The following is a 17,941-nucleotide window of genomic DNA, read 5'->3' as shown; positions in this document are numbered from 1 at the left end:
TAAGGAAAACAGAGTATGCTAATGATATGTTCTAACTTCACAAAGTATCTCCATTAATGGCTTATCTGTTTTCTAATATAAAAATAGAAATAGGTACTAAATAATCCAATATTATACAATTCTATAAAACGCTAACATTCACTGTTAGAAAATACTAGTCCAAAGCACAGGATTCTGATCAGGAGGATTAAAAAGCCAGGATTACTTTGCAGCTTTACAGGAGTGTTATTTTTTAGAGAAACTGATCCTTCATTTAAAATGTTTAGCCTTTGGGTTAGTCCTTTTTCTTATTAATGGCAATGACTTTTTGAAATACAAGGGTAAGTGCCCAAAGCTTTTCTGAAGATAGATAAACTCCCCTTTCCTTAAATAATATCATTTTTCTTTCATGGGATATATGGCATTAATACCCGTTCTATAGTCCAATGTACAGAATCTATCAATTTTTAGATTTGTGTGTTATTACCTTGATGCCTGTGATGGTTATTTCATAGGGATTACTCTTTCCTTTCTATTGAAAAATAGCTAAAGTATGCCATATCTAAAAATTTATTCTAGTGAATTAATTAAAGATGTGGAGTTTAAATGAAAATATAATCTTGCAGTTCTATCTGTGACACGAGGTAGGAAATAACCCAAAATCGAATAAGTAAATCATTGTAAATATATAGTGTAGTATTATCCACACATTAAAATGAAATAATAGGAAAATATTTATTGACATGGAGAGTTGTTTACACTAAATATTGTTAAATGAAAAACCAAAAAAAAGGAATACATCATATGATCCTAATTTGGAAAAATGTATGTATGTATGTGATCATATACATGCATAGAAAATGTGAACATTTAAACACTCAAATGTCAACTGTGGTTGTCTCTGAGTGGTGTGATTACAGGAGAGTTTTATTTTGTTCTCCTTACTTTTTTGCATTTATTATATTGAGCATGTTTTTATGCATAATAAGATAATCAGTAAAAGGCATTAAAATATACTTCTGTTCTATTTTATGCTGTGAAAGTTAAATGTCGTATCATTCCTCCCCTTAGATGGTAATTATCCATCTATATTCATCCAACTCTCTTATTTTAAATTAAAAAAAACTTTTAAAAATTTCAATTACAGTTAACATACAATATTATACTAGTTTTAGGTGTATAACCCTGATTAGACATTTATATAACTTATGGAGTGATCTATATAACTAGACTTATTGGGTTGATCACTTCATCCAGCTGTCTTATTTTTAATTTTTAATATATTTTTATTGATTTCAGAGAGGAAGGGAGAGGCAGAGAGAGATAGAAACATCAATGATAAGAGAGAATCATTGATCAGCTGCCTCCTGCATGCCCCACACTGTGGACTGTGTCCGCAATCTGGGCAGGTGCCCTGACCTGGAATTGAACCATGACCTCCTGGTTCATAGGTCAATGCTCAACCACTGACTACACTGGCGGCCACCCAGCGTAGCTGATCCATGAATTGGTTTACTTGGAAGTACTTGGTAGCTGGACCTTCTCATTGAAGTCTATAGGCAAAGCTATAAAGAGCTGTATTTAGTTCACACCCATGCCCCACACAGAAGATACAATTTTAACTTGCTAAGAGATGGGCTGAAAGGTAGAGTTCAAGGTGGCTTTGTTCTTCAACTAGAGCTAATCCTTTTATTGTTTCACCTAAGAATTTCAGAGTAATTTTACTCCATTATTAATACTTCACCACTGTCATGAAATTTCTGAGAATACCTACTAAAAGCAATCAATAATAAAAACAAATAAAGCATAATAGCATTGTAAATGTTCTGGTTCCTCTCAGCAGTGAGCTTATTGATTTCCATAAAGAAGTAACATCTGAAAAGAAAAGAAACAAAAACTATTTCCTATAAAATCTTGAACTAGTTGAATGAATTACCTAAATGGAGGGAGGCCAGCCCTTCATTGCCAGCCATGTGGGGCGGCATTCTCTCTGTTCTGAAGGAAGGCCTTTGTGAGCTCCTCAAATACAGCCAGGAGTAGAGGCTTGAAGCCTGGGGACATTATTTCTGATGTCCTTCAAATTTGTTTTCCTTAAGAATACAAAATGTTAGCATTGATTGTCACGTAAAAATACTGTTCATTCTTTTTGAGAAGATAAAACAGCACCCTCTTTTTACTTCCTTGCTTTATGCTTAATGTATCGGAAAACTAAACTCTTAATTTTAGATCAGTATTTTGTTTTTCTTCAGATCAATAATTTTTGAGGGGAGAAAAAATTTGCATTTTGAGAGGTGGAACAGAAAGGAACATCCTATATAATAAAAGCTTAGTATGCTAAGTGTCTGATTGTCCAGTCGTCTGTTAAACCAATCAAAGCACAATATGCTAATGATATGCTAAGGCCGTTCAACCACTTGCTATGACCACCAGGGGGCAGATGCTCCGACCAGTAGGTTAGCTTACTGCTGGGATCTGGCTGATTGGGACTGAGCAAGATGGGCTGGACATGCCCTGGAGCCCTCCTGTGGTCCCTCCCTGGCTGGCCAACCTCCTGTGTCCCTCCCCGGCCCCAATTATGCACTGGTGGGGTCCCTTAACCTGGCCTGCACCCTCTCTCAATCTGGGACTCCTCGGGGGATGTTGGAGAGCCAGTTTCGGCCAGATCTCACAGGCCATGCAGAGGGAGCCCACCGGTGCATGAATTCGTGCACTGGGCCTCTAGTGTTAGATAATGGTTAATCAGCTAAGGAATGTATTTTGAGAAACGGTTATAACTTCTAGTAATGTCTTGACTTTACATTGTCCCCCCCTCCGCTTCTATCATTCTTGTCAACCAAGATAAGAAATTCAGAACATTTAGCATATAGCATCAGTTTAAATTTTTAAAAATATTTCTTTTTCTAGACTATTTAGTTTTTTTGTGATTCCAAAAAACTTTTGGTAATGCTTTTACATTACATTAATATATCAATGTAGCTACAATTTGATTTTTATGTTTTTTGCTCTGGAAGGAGCAGTACCATTTCTCACCAGGAATCCTGGTAGGTAGCTTGATGATATGACGCTGGAAATAATGGGACAAGAAAAACAGCGTGGTTTGACAGAGAAGCCCATTTTAACTTTTGTTGGTATTCACTAGGGTTTCTCACATACGTACATGTGAATAACTTTTTAAAATGTCCAATACTTGCAAAAGCAGTTTTGAGGCTTTAAAGTGTTAGGTCTCACTTATCTATCCTGAAATATCTTCCTGAGATGGCTTGCTAATTTCTAGAGTAGTTCCCTGCCTCACACTGTCAGTTTGGGAAAGGAAAAAAAAAAAAAAGTATTCTGTTAACACAGGTCCATAAAATTCTCTCTTCCTATCCCGCTCCAATATCATCTTTAGCCCTGTAAGGCTGGAATCATCACCGCCCTGCTCCTGCTCTGGCGGGTCCCCCTAAATGCCCTCCTGCCTCCAGCTCTTCTCCTGCAGCCCTGCCCTCCAGGCCCACTCTTAGAGAAATCTTTCTAGAACATTCATCTGATTTCTCAGCTTAAAACACTTTGGTGGTTCTCCTGATAGGCAGCACAGTAGCATTTCTCAAAAACAATATGAGAACCTCTGGAAGATTTTCAGTTTTATTCCTCTTTTTGTAACGATAAAAAAAAAAAATCAGCAAACACACCCTTATTCTTCCAAACAGATACCTGGTGACTGAGCACAGGATTCAAGTTCATGCTCATGTGAGAGAATCATTGATTGTCTGCCTCCTTCACGCCCCCTACTGGGGGTTGAGCCGGCAACCCGGGCATGTGCCCTGACCAGGATTCGAATTGTGACCTCCTGGTCCATAGGTCGATGCTCAACCATGGAGCCACACCAGCTGGGCTGATGCCAGATCTTGTACTTTCGAAGGAAGCATTTGCTTCTCAAACTGATCCATGCCTTTAAGCCATGTTCTCAGAGGCATTTCCTTTTGAGGAGACTGGGTATTACTTCACTTGTGAGACAGTGGCCCACAGGACAGGATCCTGCCCCAAAGTAGACGAAAGCCTCTACTCCTGGCTGTCTTTGAGGAGCTCACAAAGGCCTTCCTTCAGAGCAGAGAGAATGCCTCCCCACATGGCTGGCAGTGAAGGGCTGGCCTCTCTGCGTTTAGGTAATTCATTCAACCAGTTCAAGATTTTATGAGAAATAGTTTTTGTTTCTTTCTTTTCTTTTCAGACGTTACTTCTTTATGGAAATCAATAAGCTCTATCACTGCTGAGATGAACTAGAACATTTATGATGCTATTATGCCTTTATTTGTGATAGGCCTTTTACCTCTCCGTGCCCCCCACTCCCCCCCACCCCCCACCGCCGCCCCCCGGGTCCTTCCCATCGCCCCTTGAACCCTACACTCCAGCCCCTGAGGAGGGACAAGTGGCTCCTACAGAAGTTGGGCCAATTCAAGCATCTGCCTTTCTGTTGCTTAAGCTGATCTTGGCCACTGATCCACTTTCCCTCCATCTCTCTGCAACACACTCCTCTGTAGACTCAGCCTTTCTTGAACACCCATCCTAGGTATTTAAAAACTCCTGCCTTGGCTGTCGTTCTTGTTCTTAGAGGGAATTGCGCCATCAATAAACTACCCTAAAATGCAGTGGCTTGAAACCACATTTATTATCCCAGTTTCAGGGGGCCAGGCATCTGCGTGTGCCCTGGCCTGCCTCTGGCTCGGAGCCTCTCACAGGATGCAGTGCTTCCGAGCGAGTCACATGCTTGTTGGCAGGACCAGGGCCTCACAGGTTGTTGGCCCGAGGCCTCCATTCCTCATGACCTGCTGACTGGGGCGTCCTGCAGTTCCTTGACTCAACATGGGAGCTTGCTTCTTCTGAGCGAATAGAAAGGACAAGGAGAGTCAGTCTTTTGTAACTTAATACAGAAGTCACGTGCCATCGTTCTTGCTGTGCCCCACTCATTAGAAGCAAGGCACGAGGTCCAGCCCACACACCAGGGTGGGGGATTAGACACCAGAAAGTGGGCATTATAGGGCACTAAGATGCCCTCTACCACAGCCAGCAGGATGCCTTTGGGCAGGCCCACGCAGGGAGCCAGGGGCTGGCTTGGAGGCTGCTTGACCGTTCTCAGTCTTATGTTCCTGCCTCTCTCATGGTACGGGCGTGTCGGTGCCAAGACTGTGGTTCCGAGGTTGAAAGAGAGGTATATGTTATACAATCTGGCTCTTAAAAGTCATTTGAAAGTCACATCCCCCCACCCCCCACCCCACCCCCAATCTGATCACAACTGAAGAGAAACAGTCTATTTTAGAGCTGGAAAAACTCTGTGTTGGACTTACTAAGGCAAGGTGATATAGCTCACCAAGACAGTGCATTTGCAAGAGAATACAAATATAATCTTGATTACACTGCTTTGAGGCTTATGTCCTGAATTTACCTGCTAAGCCAGAGTAAGGTAAGAGTCCTCTGTATTTTCAAATGTGGTACCTATGAAATCCGGAGACACTTTCTGCGCCTCTCTTTGGCCTGGGAGCTACTTGAGGCCTCAGTCCATGCCTAATTCATTTCTGGCATCGTCCCTTAGCTCTAAGTTGGCACTAAGCTCTCAATATTCTTAAGTACTAATTTGATATAGTTTATTTTTTTATAATACACCCAGTACTACATTTACTAAATTCTGATAGGGTATTCATACTTGAGAATTTTACAGATCTTTCTCTGGCATAAATGCTTAAAAGAGGGACCTGGGTCTATGATACCTGTAATTTCTGTGTTATTTAGCTCCTTAGTTAGAGCATTAGCACTTTTTGCCCTTGGAATCAAAGTTCTCTTCTTTCCTCTCCACGGCTTCCAAATATTTTGTCCTTTTGAGTCAAGGGAATTGGCCTGATTTTATGATGACATTTGGGTACGATATTTAAACTGTTAAAAGTTATAAAAACGACCCTTTGGTATTAAATGTAATGAATGGCTCTGAATTGAATACACGCACAAGTTCTCTTATATGAGCTTTGTGAGCCCAAACTGCTCCAGTTACATATTCTCATTGTAATTGGATTCCATGACATTCTCTCATCCCCAAGAGTATGCCAGGCCATGAAAATTCCTCATGGCTGGGTGTTGATATATACTTTGGGCCTTTTGAAGTTTTGAATTTCATCTCTAACTAGTGTATGGGCCTCACAGTGCTGCTGCTCCTACCCAATCCTGGAGAGATAGGGGTGTCTCTGCAAGAAAACCAAACCAAACCAAACTAATTTAATCTCTAAGAGATTTGTTGCAGCCCTCACAGAAAGGGGGCGGGGAGGGGGACGGCTTCTGGAACTGACCTTTCTTTGCTCAGCCTCACCTTTACCAAGAATATTGTCCTTCCTTGGGTTCATTTGTTCCGGCTTGTATTTTTCTTTGTAAGTCCACAATATTATGCTTGGATGTCTTACATGAGACCAGGAACTCCTCAAAATCAGGGCTTAATTTTCTTCTTCTTCTGTTGTGATAGCTTTGATCTCTTTTCCCATTTTATAACCTCTAAGACACCATTCTAGAAATAGGAGCCAGCACATACGAGGGCTAGTCTAGACTCATTGATGATGCATTAGAGTAGATTGGAGATGTGGGGCTGGACCATGCCTGGACTCCTGTAGCGAGGGATGAATGGGAGTTCCAGAAGGACTTGTGAAAATGACTGAGTTAGCCTCCTGGGTAAAGATGGGTGCAGGCTCTCTTTGGACCCTCTAAAAGCACCAGAGTTTGTTACTGCCATGAAATTGTACTGTAATATTTCCTAGTTGTGATTCATTCACCGTTTAATATGCTTCTAGTTCTGCTTTGACTTTTCCCCCAGGAAGAGACTAAAATCTCTTCATTATAATATAGACAGTGTACTGCACTTGGAATACAAATTTATCCATGTTCAGAGTAATTTTTCTTGTGATTGTCTCTACCCTGGAGAAGCGCCTTTAATGAATTACATACAAATTGTGTAATTTAAGAAGTTAATTTGGTTTTCTGGTTACACAGGACTAAAAACAGCCCTTGTAGAAAGAGATGATTTCTCATCGGGGACCAGCAGCAGAAGCACTAAATTGATCCATGGTGGTGTGAGATATCTTCAGAAGGCTATCATGAAGTTGGATATTGAGCAGGTAATTGTGTATGCTGGTTGTTAAACAAAAATTGCGACTATGCTTTTTTCTACCCAATTAAATCAGTTTGTTTTTTTTAATGGCTCCTAACATTTCTTCCTGTTGGAAATACCTATTTAGTGTAGTCTGCTGGAATGTCTTTCAGGAGAGGTGTGCCGGCTCTTTCCTGTGGTATTATGTTTATGGGCGATCGGGGGCTTTTTCTGCACTGGCATGTCAAAGCAGCAGATTTACAAAATCACTTTTGGAGGTGTTGCCTTTTAACAACGGTGATTGTTTTATTTTTTTTTTCTTCTTTCTTTTTTTGTTTTTGTTTGCCAATAGCCACCAAATTGCTACGTCCCCGGAGTAACACAGGGGAAGTATTACTCTGTATTACTGTGCTGTAATACGGGGGTGGGGTGGAGGGGTATTAAATTGATCCTCTGAACTGAAACTGCAGCCATACGTTAATCTTGTCGCTGACATATTCTGAAGGAAAGATGATCTGAGTCATGCTTTTCTTATGTCACACATTATTGTGTCCAGTCTGCCACCACTTGAAAACTGCCAAGGCAGTGTGGAAGATGACATTTCCCAGAGGGCTAAAAAAAAAAAAAAATCAGCTGAACTCCGTATCTGTCTTCTGTAAGGGAAAAACACAGCAGCACTAACTTGACATTGTCACTTGTGAATCTGTCCCTTTTCTTAGGTGTCTCTGCGACATCGTGATGGCTGCAAGGAAAAGAGCATAGGGTTTAGAATCAGATGGCTTGGCATGTGTTCCAGTTTACTTACTCAACTTTTAGGAGCCTCGGTATTCTCATTTGTAAAATTAGTATCATACTTGTAATGCTGGTTCTTCAGAGGGGTATAATAAGGACCAAAGGAGTAAAGAGATAAGCTTTTTTGTAATAATCTATAAAATACTGTGCAACTCCTAAGCATCATCTCTGCTTGGGGTAGTGGAGGCCAGAAGGGGATGTGTAGCATGCATTTGAACAATCTGTTGTCTCTTACACAGGGAAATATTACAGGGGACTGAGAAAAGGGACAATATAGAGAATGCAAGATAAATTGTTATAATAATCTTGTAACTCCAGTCAGGAAAATATCTTACACCTGGGAGCTCTGACAGCATGTTTTTCTCCTATGCAAATAGAGTTAAGGTTTCTAAAAAATCTCCCCGGTTGACAGCATGATGTATTATTAGAAATCTGATTAGGAGGGAGCTACCCTCGCTCAGAGGTAGAGAGGTTTCTGTGTATCAATCAGTTGGCAGGGTGTCTATTTGCCATTTGAAAATATTATGATCTGTTACTGCCAAACTAATTTTCTCTGTTTTGCTTTTCAGTATAGGATGGTAAAAGAAGCCCTTCACGAGCGTGCCAACCTACTAGAAATTGCTCCCCATTTATCAGCTCCGTTGCCTATAATGCTTCCAGTTTACAAGTAAGCATTTTGGTAGCATCTATACACATTTGCTTATCTGAGGTTAATAGAGAACAACACAGTTTTAATGGAAATATTCCCTCAGTTTGTATTTCTTAACGTGGTTTTAATTAGTCGCAATCTTTAATCATGCTCAAATACTTTCCTTTGTTGTATTTAAAAGTGTGGCTTTTCCTAAGTCACTCCCTACTGACCAACCTCCAAAGGCTACATCTTGAAGGCAAAGGGAGCTGTGTTCTGTATTTATAATTAGTAATTTCTCACGGCAGTTTCTGGCAGGATATAGATTTGCTTTGAGGAACGTAAGAGGCCCATTTGAAGACTAAAATGCAGAGCCCCAAAGTATCCTGCTGCAAAATCTGAGCCTAGTATGTACCAACTCCAAACCTAAATCATTCTGGGTCATTTTCAATATGTGCATTAACCCAAACTTTGTTTAGAAGTGTCAGATATTGCTGGCAGGCATGGCTCAGTGCCTGAGCATCGACCTCTGCACCAGGAGGTCTTGTTTCAACTCCTGGTCAGGGCACATGCCCGGGTTGCAGGCTCCATCCCCACTGTGGGGCGTGCAGGAGGCAGCCTATCAATGATTCTCTCTCATCATTGATGTTTCTGTCTTTTCCTCTCCCTTCCTCTCTGAAATCAATAAACAAAACATTTTTTTAAAAAGTGTCAGATTATAAATTATAAAACCCATTTTCCTGATAGTGTTAAAGCTATTCATAAAGTTGCCTTAAATTAGAGTATAGGTAATATGAGGAAGTGGATTCTCTAACTTTGTTAGCCATGAGTGTTGTGGTGGACCTAGAAACAGATTTTATAGTTGTCCATATTTTGTCATAGATTGCTTAGGACACCTTAAGCCAGTGATTCCCCACCCTGGGGATCCATTACCGTCCCCCAGGCCCCTTCCTAGTTTAGCTAAATCAATCTCTAGACATGTGAAGCCTAGGCATCTGTATTTATTTTTGATACTCTCCAGAGAATTCTAAAATGCAACGAGGTCAAGAACCATTGTCTTCCAGGTGATTCATTGGAAGGCTCACTGATTCATTCACTTACATAGTTCAGCTGGGCTTTTGTCAACAACAGCGGTGCGGTTCTGTTTCTTTCACAGTACACTTCTAGCCATATTTTGCTTTTCTTAAATGAAACGTATCTAAGAACTTAAAGCGACATTCTGTAATGCTCCTACCTTTTCCCCTTTTTATGCTGTAGGTGGTGGCAGTTACCTTACTACTGGGTAGGAATCAAAATGTACGACCTGGTGGCAGGAAGTAACTGCCTGAAAAGCAGTTACATCCTCAGCAAATCGAGAGCCCTGGAGCATTTCCCAATGCTTCAGAAGGACAGGCTGGTAGGAGCAATTGTCTACTATGACGGTATGTGTTTCTTTTGTTTTGTTTTACAAGATACTTTACTCTCACTCATGACCCTTACAGTATATTGTTAATGGGATAGTTTTGCATTCTTAATTTTAATGTGAATCTTACACAACACACAAATAGACACACCCACTCACCATTTTCTCCGATACTAGCTAAAAACCTCCACATTGTGTTTTGCTTTTCATATGTGTAATTTTGCATATTTCTTTTCTGCTTGGGTTTCTACTTTGTATCTTATGGTTGGTTTGGTCCATTTTCCCTCATTATGAATTTGGACCCCACCTTCATGTCATTTAATTGGTTATATGTTTGCCAGTGACTATATTACATGTAATGAATATATTACAATGTTGAAAGGAGCTGAGGATCTGTTAGGTTTTCTAGATGGAACCTCTATTTTCAAGGGGTTAGAAACCCAGAGAAAAATGCCCCCTGGGCAGAAATGGACAAGTTTGTAGTTTGCACAGGACACAATTCTTGAACATAGAATTTATGATGAAGGTGGATGAACATTGCATTTATTAAACCAACCCCTCTGTTTTTATTGCTTATTTTATTGTTGTTGGATGTTTTCTAATAGTGACATTATTTAGTATCCATTTGCCCTGTGTTCAATGTTCATTTTGTGTGTGAGCAATATAATTTTGTATACTTTTATTTGAAGGAACTCACCACTTATATTTCCAGATGGACCACAATACAGCATAAAGTAAAACAGGAAAAGCCATTTGTGAAAATTTTTATAGTTTTAAAGGGTGTGTGGAATTAGCAAATAGTCCAAAGATGTTTATTTATAAGGAAATAACTGGATATAGATATTGTATATGTTCAAAAAGTCTTAGAAATTTTGTGACACAATAGGTTCTATAGCTCAGTGAGTTTTTTAAATCTCCATTATGTGATGTTTGTATTTCATGTTAGGTATCTAAACTCTTAGTGTGAAATATATATATTTAGGAGGCTTTGATATTTATATTACTTCATAGTATAGTATATCCTCAAGACCATCCTACCTCCCCCAAGTGTTAGGTTTCTGAATCTACTTAGCTGTCTGTTAGGCTTTCATGTGGGAATACAAAAAGTGTATGTGCAATGGGGACAAACTCAAGAAAATGTCCTAGGAGCAACATTAGGGAAATGTTAAGGGTCCTAGACAAACATTAAAAGCTAGAAAATTCACAGTGCCCATCAGTATCTGAATGTGACGGAGGGCGGGGGGCACTTATCTACACTTTTTGTACCCTTGATAGGACCTGTATGTTAAGGACAACCTTAACTGTGAATTTGCTTTCTCAGCATCGGACCCTAATGCTAGTCCATTGTAGTTTACTGGGTGATTACATTGAGAGGGTTTGGTCCAGGAGGAGTAAGAAGGCATTCTACTCATCCTGACGTGGAAGGGTTGTATTCTTTGCCTCTTACTGCTAATCCCTCCTGCACAGTCCTTCTGGACTTGTTCATGTGAGGATGCTAACTACTTTTCCTGTTTGCTTGGTTTTGTTTTTAATGTGTGCATATCTGAATCTCCTTAAGAGGATTCTTAGTGGATATCATATCTGATTTTGTGGCATCTTGTCTTATGTTGGCTTTAATATTGTTATGAATTTTAAATTCTTTTTTTTTTAAATGTTTTTATTGATTTCAGAAAGAAGGAGAGAGAGATAGAAACATCAGAGAATCATTGTTGGTTGCCTCCTGCAGTCCCCCTTCCCCCCAAAGGATTGAGCCCGAAACCTAGGCATGTGCCGGGACTGGGAATTGAAACGTGACCTCCTTCCTGGTCCATGGGTTCAACCATTGAGCCACACTGGCCAGGCGAATGAATTATAGATTCTTAAAGGGAAAGCTATGTCACACACGCAAAAAACAAACAAACACATGGCCCTATTAGAATCAAGGGGATCAAGAATTTCTTTAATTCAGAATTGGCTTTTACAGCTTGTTATAGGTTGCAAAATTGAGTTTAGCAAAGATTACCGAAAAATTTAAAGATCATTATGAAAATAATTTCATGTTGACATTTGAAAATTTATTTTAAAATATTAAAGTCTTGAATAGAAAGGGTAAAAATAATTATATTCTAGTCCTTTGAAATAATTTTCTTTTAATCCGTGTTCAGAAATGATACAGGTCCAACTGTGTCACTCTTGAGGTAAGTTCAAACAAGAATGTGAACCAAAGTGTAGTTCTGTGGTTTCCCAGCTGTGCTCACAGATAGGACAACTCCTGTTTTACCTAACGTGGTGATGAGCAAATTAAATAGCAACATGGAAATAGATACAAAAGGGAGCATATAGGTAAAGGAATTAAATGCCGTAAATATATACTCAGAGAAAGGAAGGAATGCCTTACCCCTTGATCAAAAAATAACATCAGCATCCTGTTACCAAAGTATTTCAGAGGAAAGTAACTTCCTGAACATTTACTTTTGCAAACAAGGTCTCAAATTGTAATGTATAACATAAACCTTTCATAACAAGAAAAAAAAATATTCTCCATAACTAACCATTATGAGACTGTAGTAACAGTCACCCAGATAGTTTCAAATCTATTTGAGCTTCTTGAAATAACCTTTTTTTAATTTAAAAAATATTTTATTGAGGTGAAATTCACATAACAAAATTACCATTTTAAAGTGAACAGAAGTAATATTTATACCTCTCATCTTGGGGAAAATCTTGATTATGATAAAAAAAAAAAAGTGGCACAAGTAATTGAAAGAAGTTTTAAATGCTACCAGAAGTTTTGTGAATAAAAACCTCTTATTAGTGATACATTAGACCAGTGATGGCGAACCTTTTGAGCTCGGCATGTCATCATTTTGAAAAACCCTAACTTAACTCTGGTGCCGTGTCACATATAGAAATTCTTTGATATTTGCAACCATAGTAAAACACTTATATTTTTGATATTTATTTTATATATTTAAATGCCATTTAACAAAGAAAAATCAACCAAAAAAATGAGTTCGTGTGTCACCTCTGACACTTGTGTCATAGGTTCGCCATCACTGCATTAGACAGTTACATCAGCACCAATGAAAAGTGAAATGTAGGCGTGTGGAAATATAGTGAGATGGACTAGAAAACATTGCCATTCACTTGGACTGATGGCTGAGACAGTCTAAGGTTCCTTCCATACTGAGATGTTGAGCTAGCTGAAGATGTTCCCTCTAAAGTATGAAATGTACAAAGGTAAAAAAATTTTTCTTAATTACTCATAAGGACATTTCATCCTAAATAAATAGAGATGGCCATTGCATATGATTAAGGCAAAATATATTCCCTCCACACAAGTCCAAAGGGTCATAAAAGTAATTCTATATTTTTTAAAATGTAGTAATTATAGTGGCTGTGCTCAGCAAAGGCATGGTCCATTGCCATGTTTTGTTGTTAACTGCTGAAAACAAACTCACACATATAGAGGAATAGCTACCTTTTCCTTTTTTTTTTTTTTTTTCAGTGCAGACAAAGTAAATGTCAGATTTCTCAGTAAAATCCATATGAAATGAAAGTTGGACTAGGAAGTGACATACAAGCTTATATTTTCTTTTTATATTCTGCTAGAGAAAACATACAGTCACCTTACTGGTTTTCTGACTGAGACATGTCCGAGTGTTTCCTATCTGCTCCTTGCCATCTCCTACCAGAGCGCCATCAGCTGACCCCGACCATGGCCATGACCACTGGTCAGGGATTCACCAGATAGAGTGTGTGACTGATCCAACTCTCCCAAGTCAGCGAGGAGTGTTGAAGGCCTGACAGGCTTGGGTGACTTGTCCGGCTGTGAGATTAAGTGAACCAGCTGTGGAGAGGAAGCAAGTCTCCTCCGGACCTTATTTTGTCTTCCTCTGTCAACTTCTATCTTCCTGTTCCCAGAGGAGATCTTTGATGCCATTCCTCTTGGACTCCAGTCATCTGATTCAGTGCACAAAAAGTGAGATATAACTAAAAATCATTAAATATTTAAAACCATTAAATTCCTCCATTAAGCTTCTCTAAGATACAACTGGAGAACAAAATTACAGCTTTACATTCTTTCTTTTGCGAGTCCAGTCATGGACACAGAGAGTTGTCTGTTATTTCCTACCTGATAATGCCCTCAAGTATTCCTTGTGCGCATATGAAAACAGCAACCTACAAGAAATTACATTAGCTTTCCTAATGTAAATAAAAATTAGTTATATCCGTGTTTCAAAGGGGGAATTACAACCCAGGTTTTCTTAGAATATTCATTTTTATTCCAACGTAAAACTCACAGCATACTAATAGATGAGTTCCGCTGGCGAGAGAGCAAAGCTAATTTAATCTCTGGCTTCCCTGAGGTAAATGTAGTTCATGGTCCTGCCCCCGCCCCAACCTCAGCTATAATCCCTGGCTCCTGGAGGTAGGAATGCACTGGAGTGAGGAAAATTCTGCAGCAGGATATAATGATCCAAAATGACAGGGACAATAATGACAATGAATTTCATGTCTCCCAGTCATGGGCTGGAGATGCTTGACTAGGCTGACTCATACAATTAAATTGTTACAGGTACAGCAGGAGATGCAGTTAGCTCTGTGCTTTGGGGAACGATGCCTCTGGCAAGAAGCATATTGTGGCATCCAGACTCTTTTGTTAGGAACAAACTATTGCTCCTCTAGGCATGCACCTGCAATTGTACACTCAATAAAGAAAGCCTGGGCTAAAGACAAGTCTTTTAAGGTGTTGATTTTATCTGCTTTGAAAGCTTAAAAAAATCAATTACCCAATAACAGAAAGGTAATATTTTTTGGTCTTACTGTTTTATTTTTGTTGTTGAAATCCTGGAACTTAAGTCAAATCCAAAGATGGTGCCTTTAATCCTCATTTACATGATATGCAAACAGCATTGTTGAACTAATTGGATGTTATCTACTTTGCATATGACAGACACATCAATTTCTTCAGAGGAATAGAAATAGGTTGAAAAAGTAACTGAATGATGTGGATTTATAAACAAAATAGCAGTGCTATTATGCAAGTTTAGTTACCTGCTTCTTATTGCAGTTCTTATAAGTGTATCGTGACCTCTAACATGGTATGAGTGAGCCTCATGGGTGCACAAAACCATCCACTACTTGTAGGAAGAAGATATTAGAATCCCTACTTAGGTCTACTTCTATCAATATTACAATCCCTACTTAGATCTATTTCTATCAAATTCCATATAAATGTCCTTTTATAGCCTGGCCTGCGTGACTGAGTAGTTCAGGAGGTCATGGTTTGATTCCTGGTCAGGGCACATGCCGGGGTTGTGGCCCAATACCCAGTAGGGGATGTGCAGGGGGTAGCTGATCAATGATTCTCGTAATTTATGTTTCTATCTCTCTTTTCCTCTCCCTTCCTCTCTGAAATAAAAAATATATATATTAAAAATAAGTATAAAACCTGTTATATATGGTTCAAATGTCTATAAGTACAGTAACATATATGTGTGTGTATATATGTATATATATATATATATATACATATATACACACACACACACACAATAATACATATCTAATCTAATAATAGACAAACATGGTAATTGACCATACCTCCGCTATGCTTCCCATCGGCTAATCAGCAGGATATGCAAATTAACCCAACCAAGATGGCAGCTGGAGCCCGGCTTTGAGCTCCACTCTAAGCAACAAAGTTGCAATTATAAAAGCTAAACAAACCCCAGATACCTGCTTTCAGCAGGCCCTGGCCTCGGAGCTGGAGCAGCAACAAAGTTTCAATTATAGAAGGTAAATAAATCCCAGAATAAAAAATAAAAGAAAAAAAGGAGAGGCTGGGAGCTTCCGTCGCCGGCTTGGCCAGCCTGAAAACAACCCTCAGCCCCTCATCTAGACTGGCCAGGCACCCCAGTGGGGACACCCTCCCTAAAGGGAGTGTGGCCAGCCTGAAAACAGCCATCAGCTCCTCACCCAGTCTGGCCAGGCACCCAAGCAGGACCCCCACCCTGATCCGGGACACCCTTCAGGGCAAACCAGCCGGCCCCCACCCATGCACCAGGCCTCTATCCTATATAGTAAAAGGGTAATATGAAAACTGACCCTAACAGCAGAAAGACTAGGAATGACTGGTCACTATGACACACACTGACCACCAGGGGGTAGACACTCAATGCAGGAGCTGCCCTCTGGTGGTCAGTGAGCTCCCACATGGAGGAGCTCTGCTCAGCCACAAGCCAGGCTGATGGCTGCCAGTACAGCGGTGGTGGTGGGAGCCTCTCCCACCTCCTCAGCAGCGCTAAGGATGTCCGACTTCAGCTTAGGTCTGCTCCCAGCTGGCAAGTGGACATCCCCCGAGGGCTGCCAGGCTGCCAGAGGGATGTCTGATTGCCAGCTTAGGCCCAATCCCCCCGAGGAGCAGGCCTAAGTCAGCAGGTGGTCATCTCCCGAGGGGTCCCAGACTACAAGAGGGCACAGGCTGGGCTGAGGGACCCCCCCCATCCCCCAGTGCACAAATTTTTGTGCACCGGGCCTCTAGTGTATTTATAAATAAACATCCATATTGAGGTTATATGTTGACATTTGCTATACTTTTGTAACACTTGACTTAATTTTTCTTTTTTGAACCACTGGGTTGATAATTTGTCATCATGTTATGTTTTGGTAACTGACTAATTTTACTCTTATCAAGATAGATGTATTCAGTGAAAGGAAAAATTCCTCTAGAAGAGTAAACATTACCAAATCCCTTCCTTTATTTCTCAAGGTTCAATTTCCAGGAACTTTGATGGAGGGGTCTAGGAAAAAACAAACCCAAAATCTATTGGCTAAGAGGGCTTACTATCTTGGGAACCTCAAAATTATCAAAATTTGGCATGATAGATTAAGACCTATTTATTGTTTTTATTTCCATCTTAAAGTAAAGATATAATAAATTTATTTTAAAATGTAAAGTTCTATTTGCCAACAGTTTTCCAGGCTCCTTTTCAGATCCTTATTATTGTACATACTGAGGTTTAAAATTGCATAGATATTGATACATACAAAAAACTATAACACACACACACACACACACACACACACACACATACACACAGTCTTCTTTTTTATATTATGTAAATATTTAAAAATAGTCTGTTGTTTCGTTTTATTTTTAAACTTTGTAAAAGTATAATGTGATTAATTATATAAATTGATATGAACACTTTGGAAAACAGTTAGACCCTCGTAGTAAAGTTGAGCATGCATATTATACCTTGTGATTCAGTAATTCTCCTACTAAGTTTATGCCCCAGAAAATCTTACAAAGTGTCCACCAGGAGATAAGTACAGAAAAGTTCATTGTAGCACTGGGTATAATTTCAAAAGAGGAATAATGAAAACATCTACCAAGAGACAAATGAATAAATAACCTATAGTGTAGTAAAACACAGCATTGAAAGTGAATGAATGAAGCTGAACAAAACAGATGAGTCTTAGAAAAAGAATGTTGAAAATGCCACAATAACTTGTCTCACAATTGTAGGCATCACAATCATACTTGAGAATTGCTTTCCACAGTATTGTAGTGTGGTTGAAACAATAATATGGAAATAGACACCTTAAGTTTACAAACTTTATTGATTTTTCAGCCCCACATTTTACATTTATGACTTTGGGTTTTTATAATACCTAACTCATAGGGTGTTTTAAGGTTTAGATGAATTAATAAGTGTAAAATAACATTATAGAACATTATTCAAATATTAATTGTTTTAGTGGGGTCAATTTTATGGGTAATCTACAGTATATCAAATTCTTCTTTTCATGAAAATGTTCCAAAGGGAAGCATCAGTTCCACTAATGTCCCTTTATAAATTTAAAATTTGCAGCTTTCCCCAGATAAGTTTTTAAAACATTCTTAGGAAAAAGGAACATGTGCAGATAAACATGTTCCACATAAATATATAATTTTTGAAATCTAAGAGTTAGAAAACACACATTCTAAAAGAACTTATTTTAAAATTTTTCCACCTCTAAGACACTAATTTAAAACACATTTGTTTTAATAGTT

General features: G+C 39.2%; 1 protein-coding gene across 3 annotated transcripts in view; it reads left to right on the top strand.

The window, feature by feature from the left end:
- Nucleotides 1–17,941, top strand: part of GPD2 (glycerol-3-phosphate dehydrogenase 2) — a 140,618-nt gene that overhangs the window by 67,539 nt on the left and 55,138 nt on the right. For 2 of the 3 annotated variants that reach the window (XM_070422955.1, XM_070422954.1), the window contains exons 4-6: nucleotides 6,982–7,106; nucleotides 8,440–8,537; nucleotides 9,756–9,919. In XM_070422955.1, the coding sequence (XP_070279056.1) occupies nucleotides 6,982–7,106; nucleotides 8,440–8,537; nucleotides 9,756–9,919 (387 nt within the window). Of the gene's footprint in view, nucleotides 1–6,981; nucleotides 7,107–8,439; nucleotides 8,538–9,755; nucleotides 9,920–17,941 lie in introns of those variants that run through there. The other variant, XM_070422956.1, reaches the window with a different exon arrangement.

The sequence above is a fragment of the Myotis yumanensis genome, unplaced genomic scaffold (assembly GCF_028538775.1).
Source record: "Myotis yumanensis isolate MYYU_CA2020_CCGP unplaced genomic scaffold, mMyoYum1.0.hap1 SCAF_8, whole genome shotgun sequence".
NCBI lineage: Eukaryota > Metazoa > Chordata > Mammalia > Chiroptera > Vespertilionidae > Myotis > Myotis yumanensis.
Note: the sequence above shows the minus strand (reverse complement) of the source record. Positions and strands in the feature narration are given on the sequence as shown.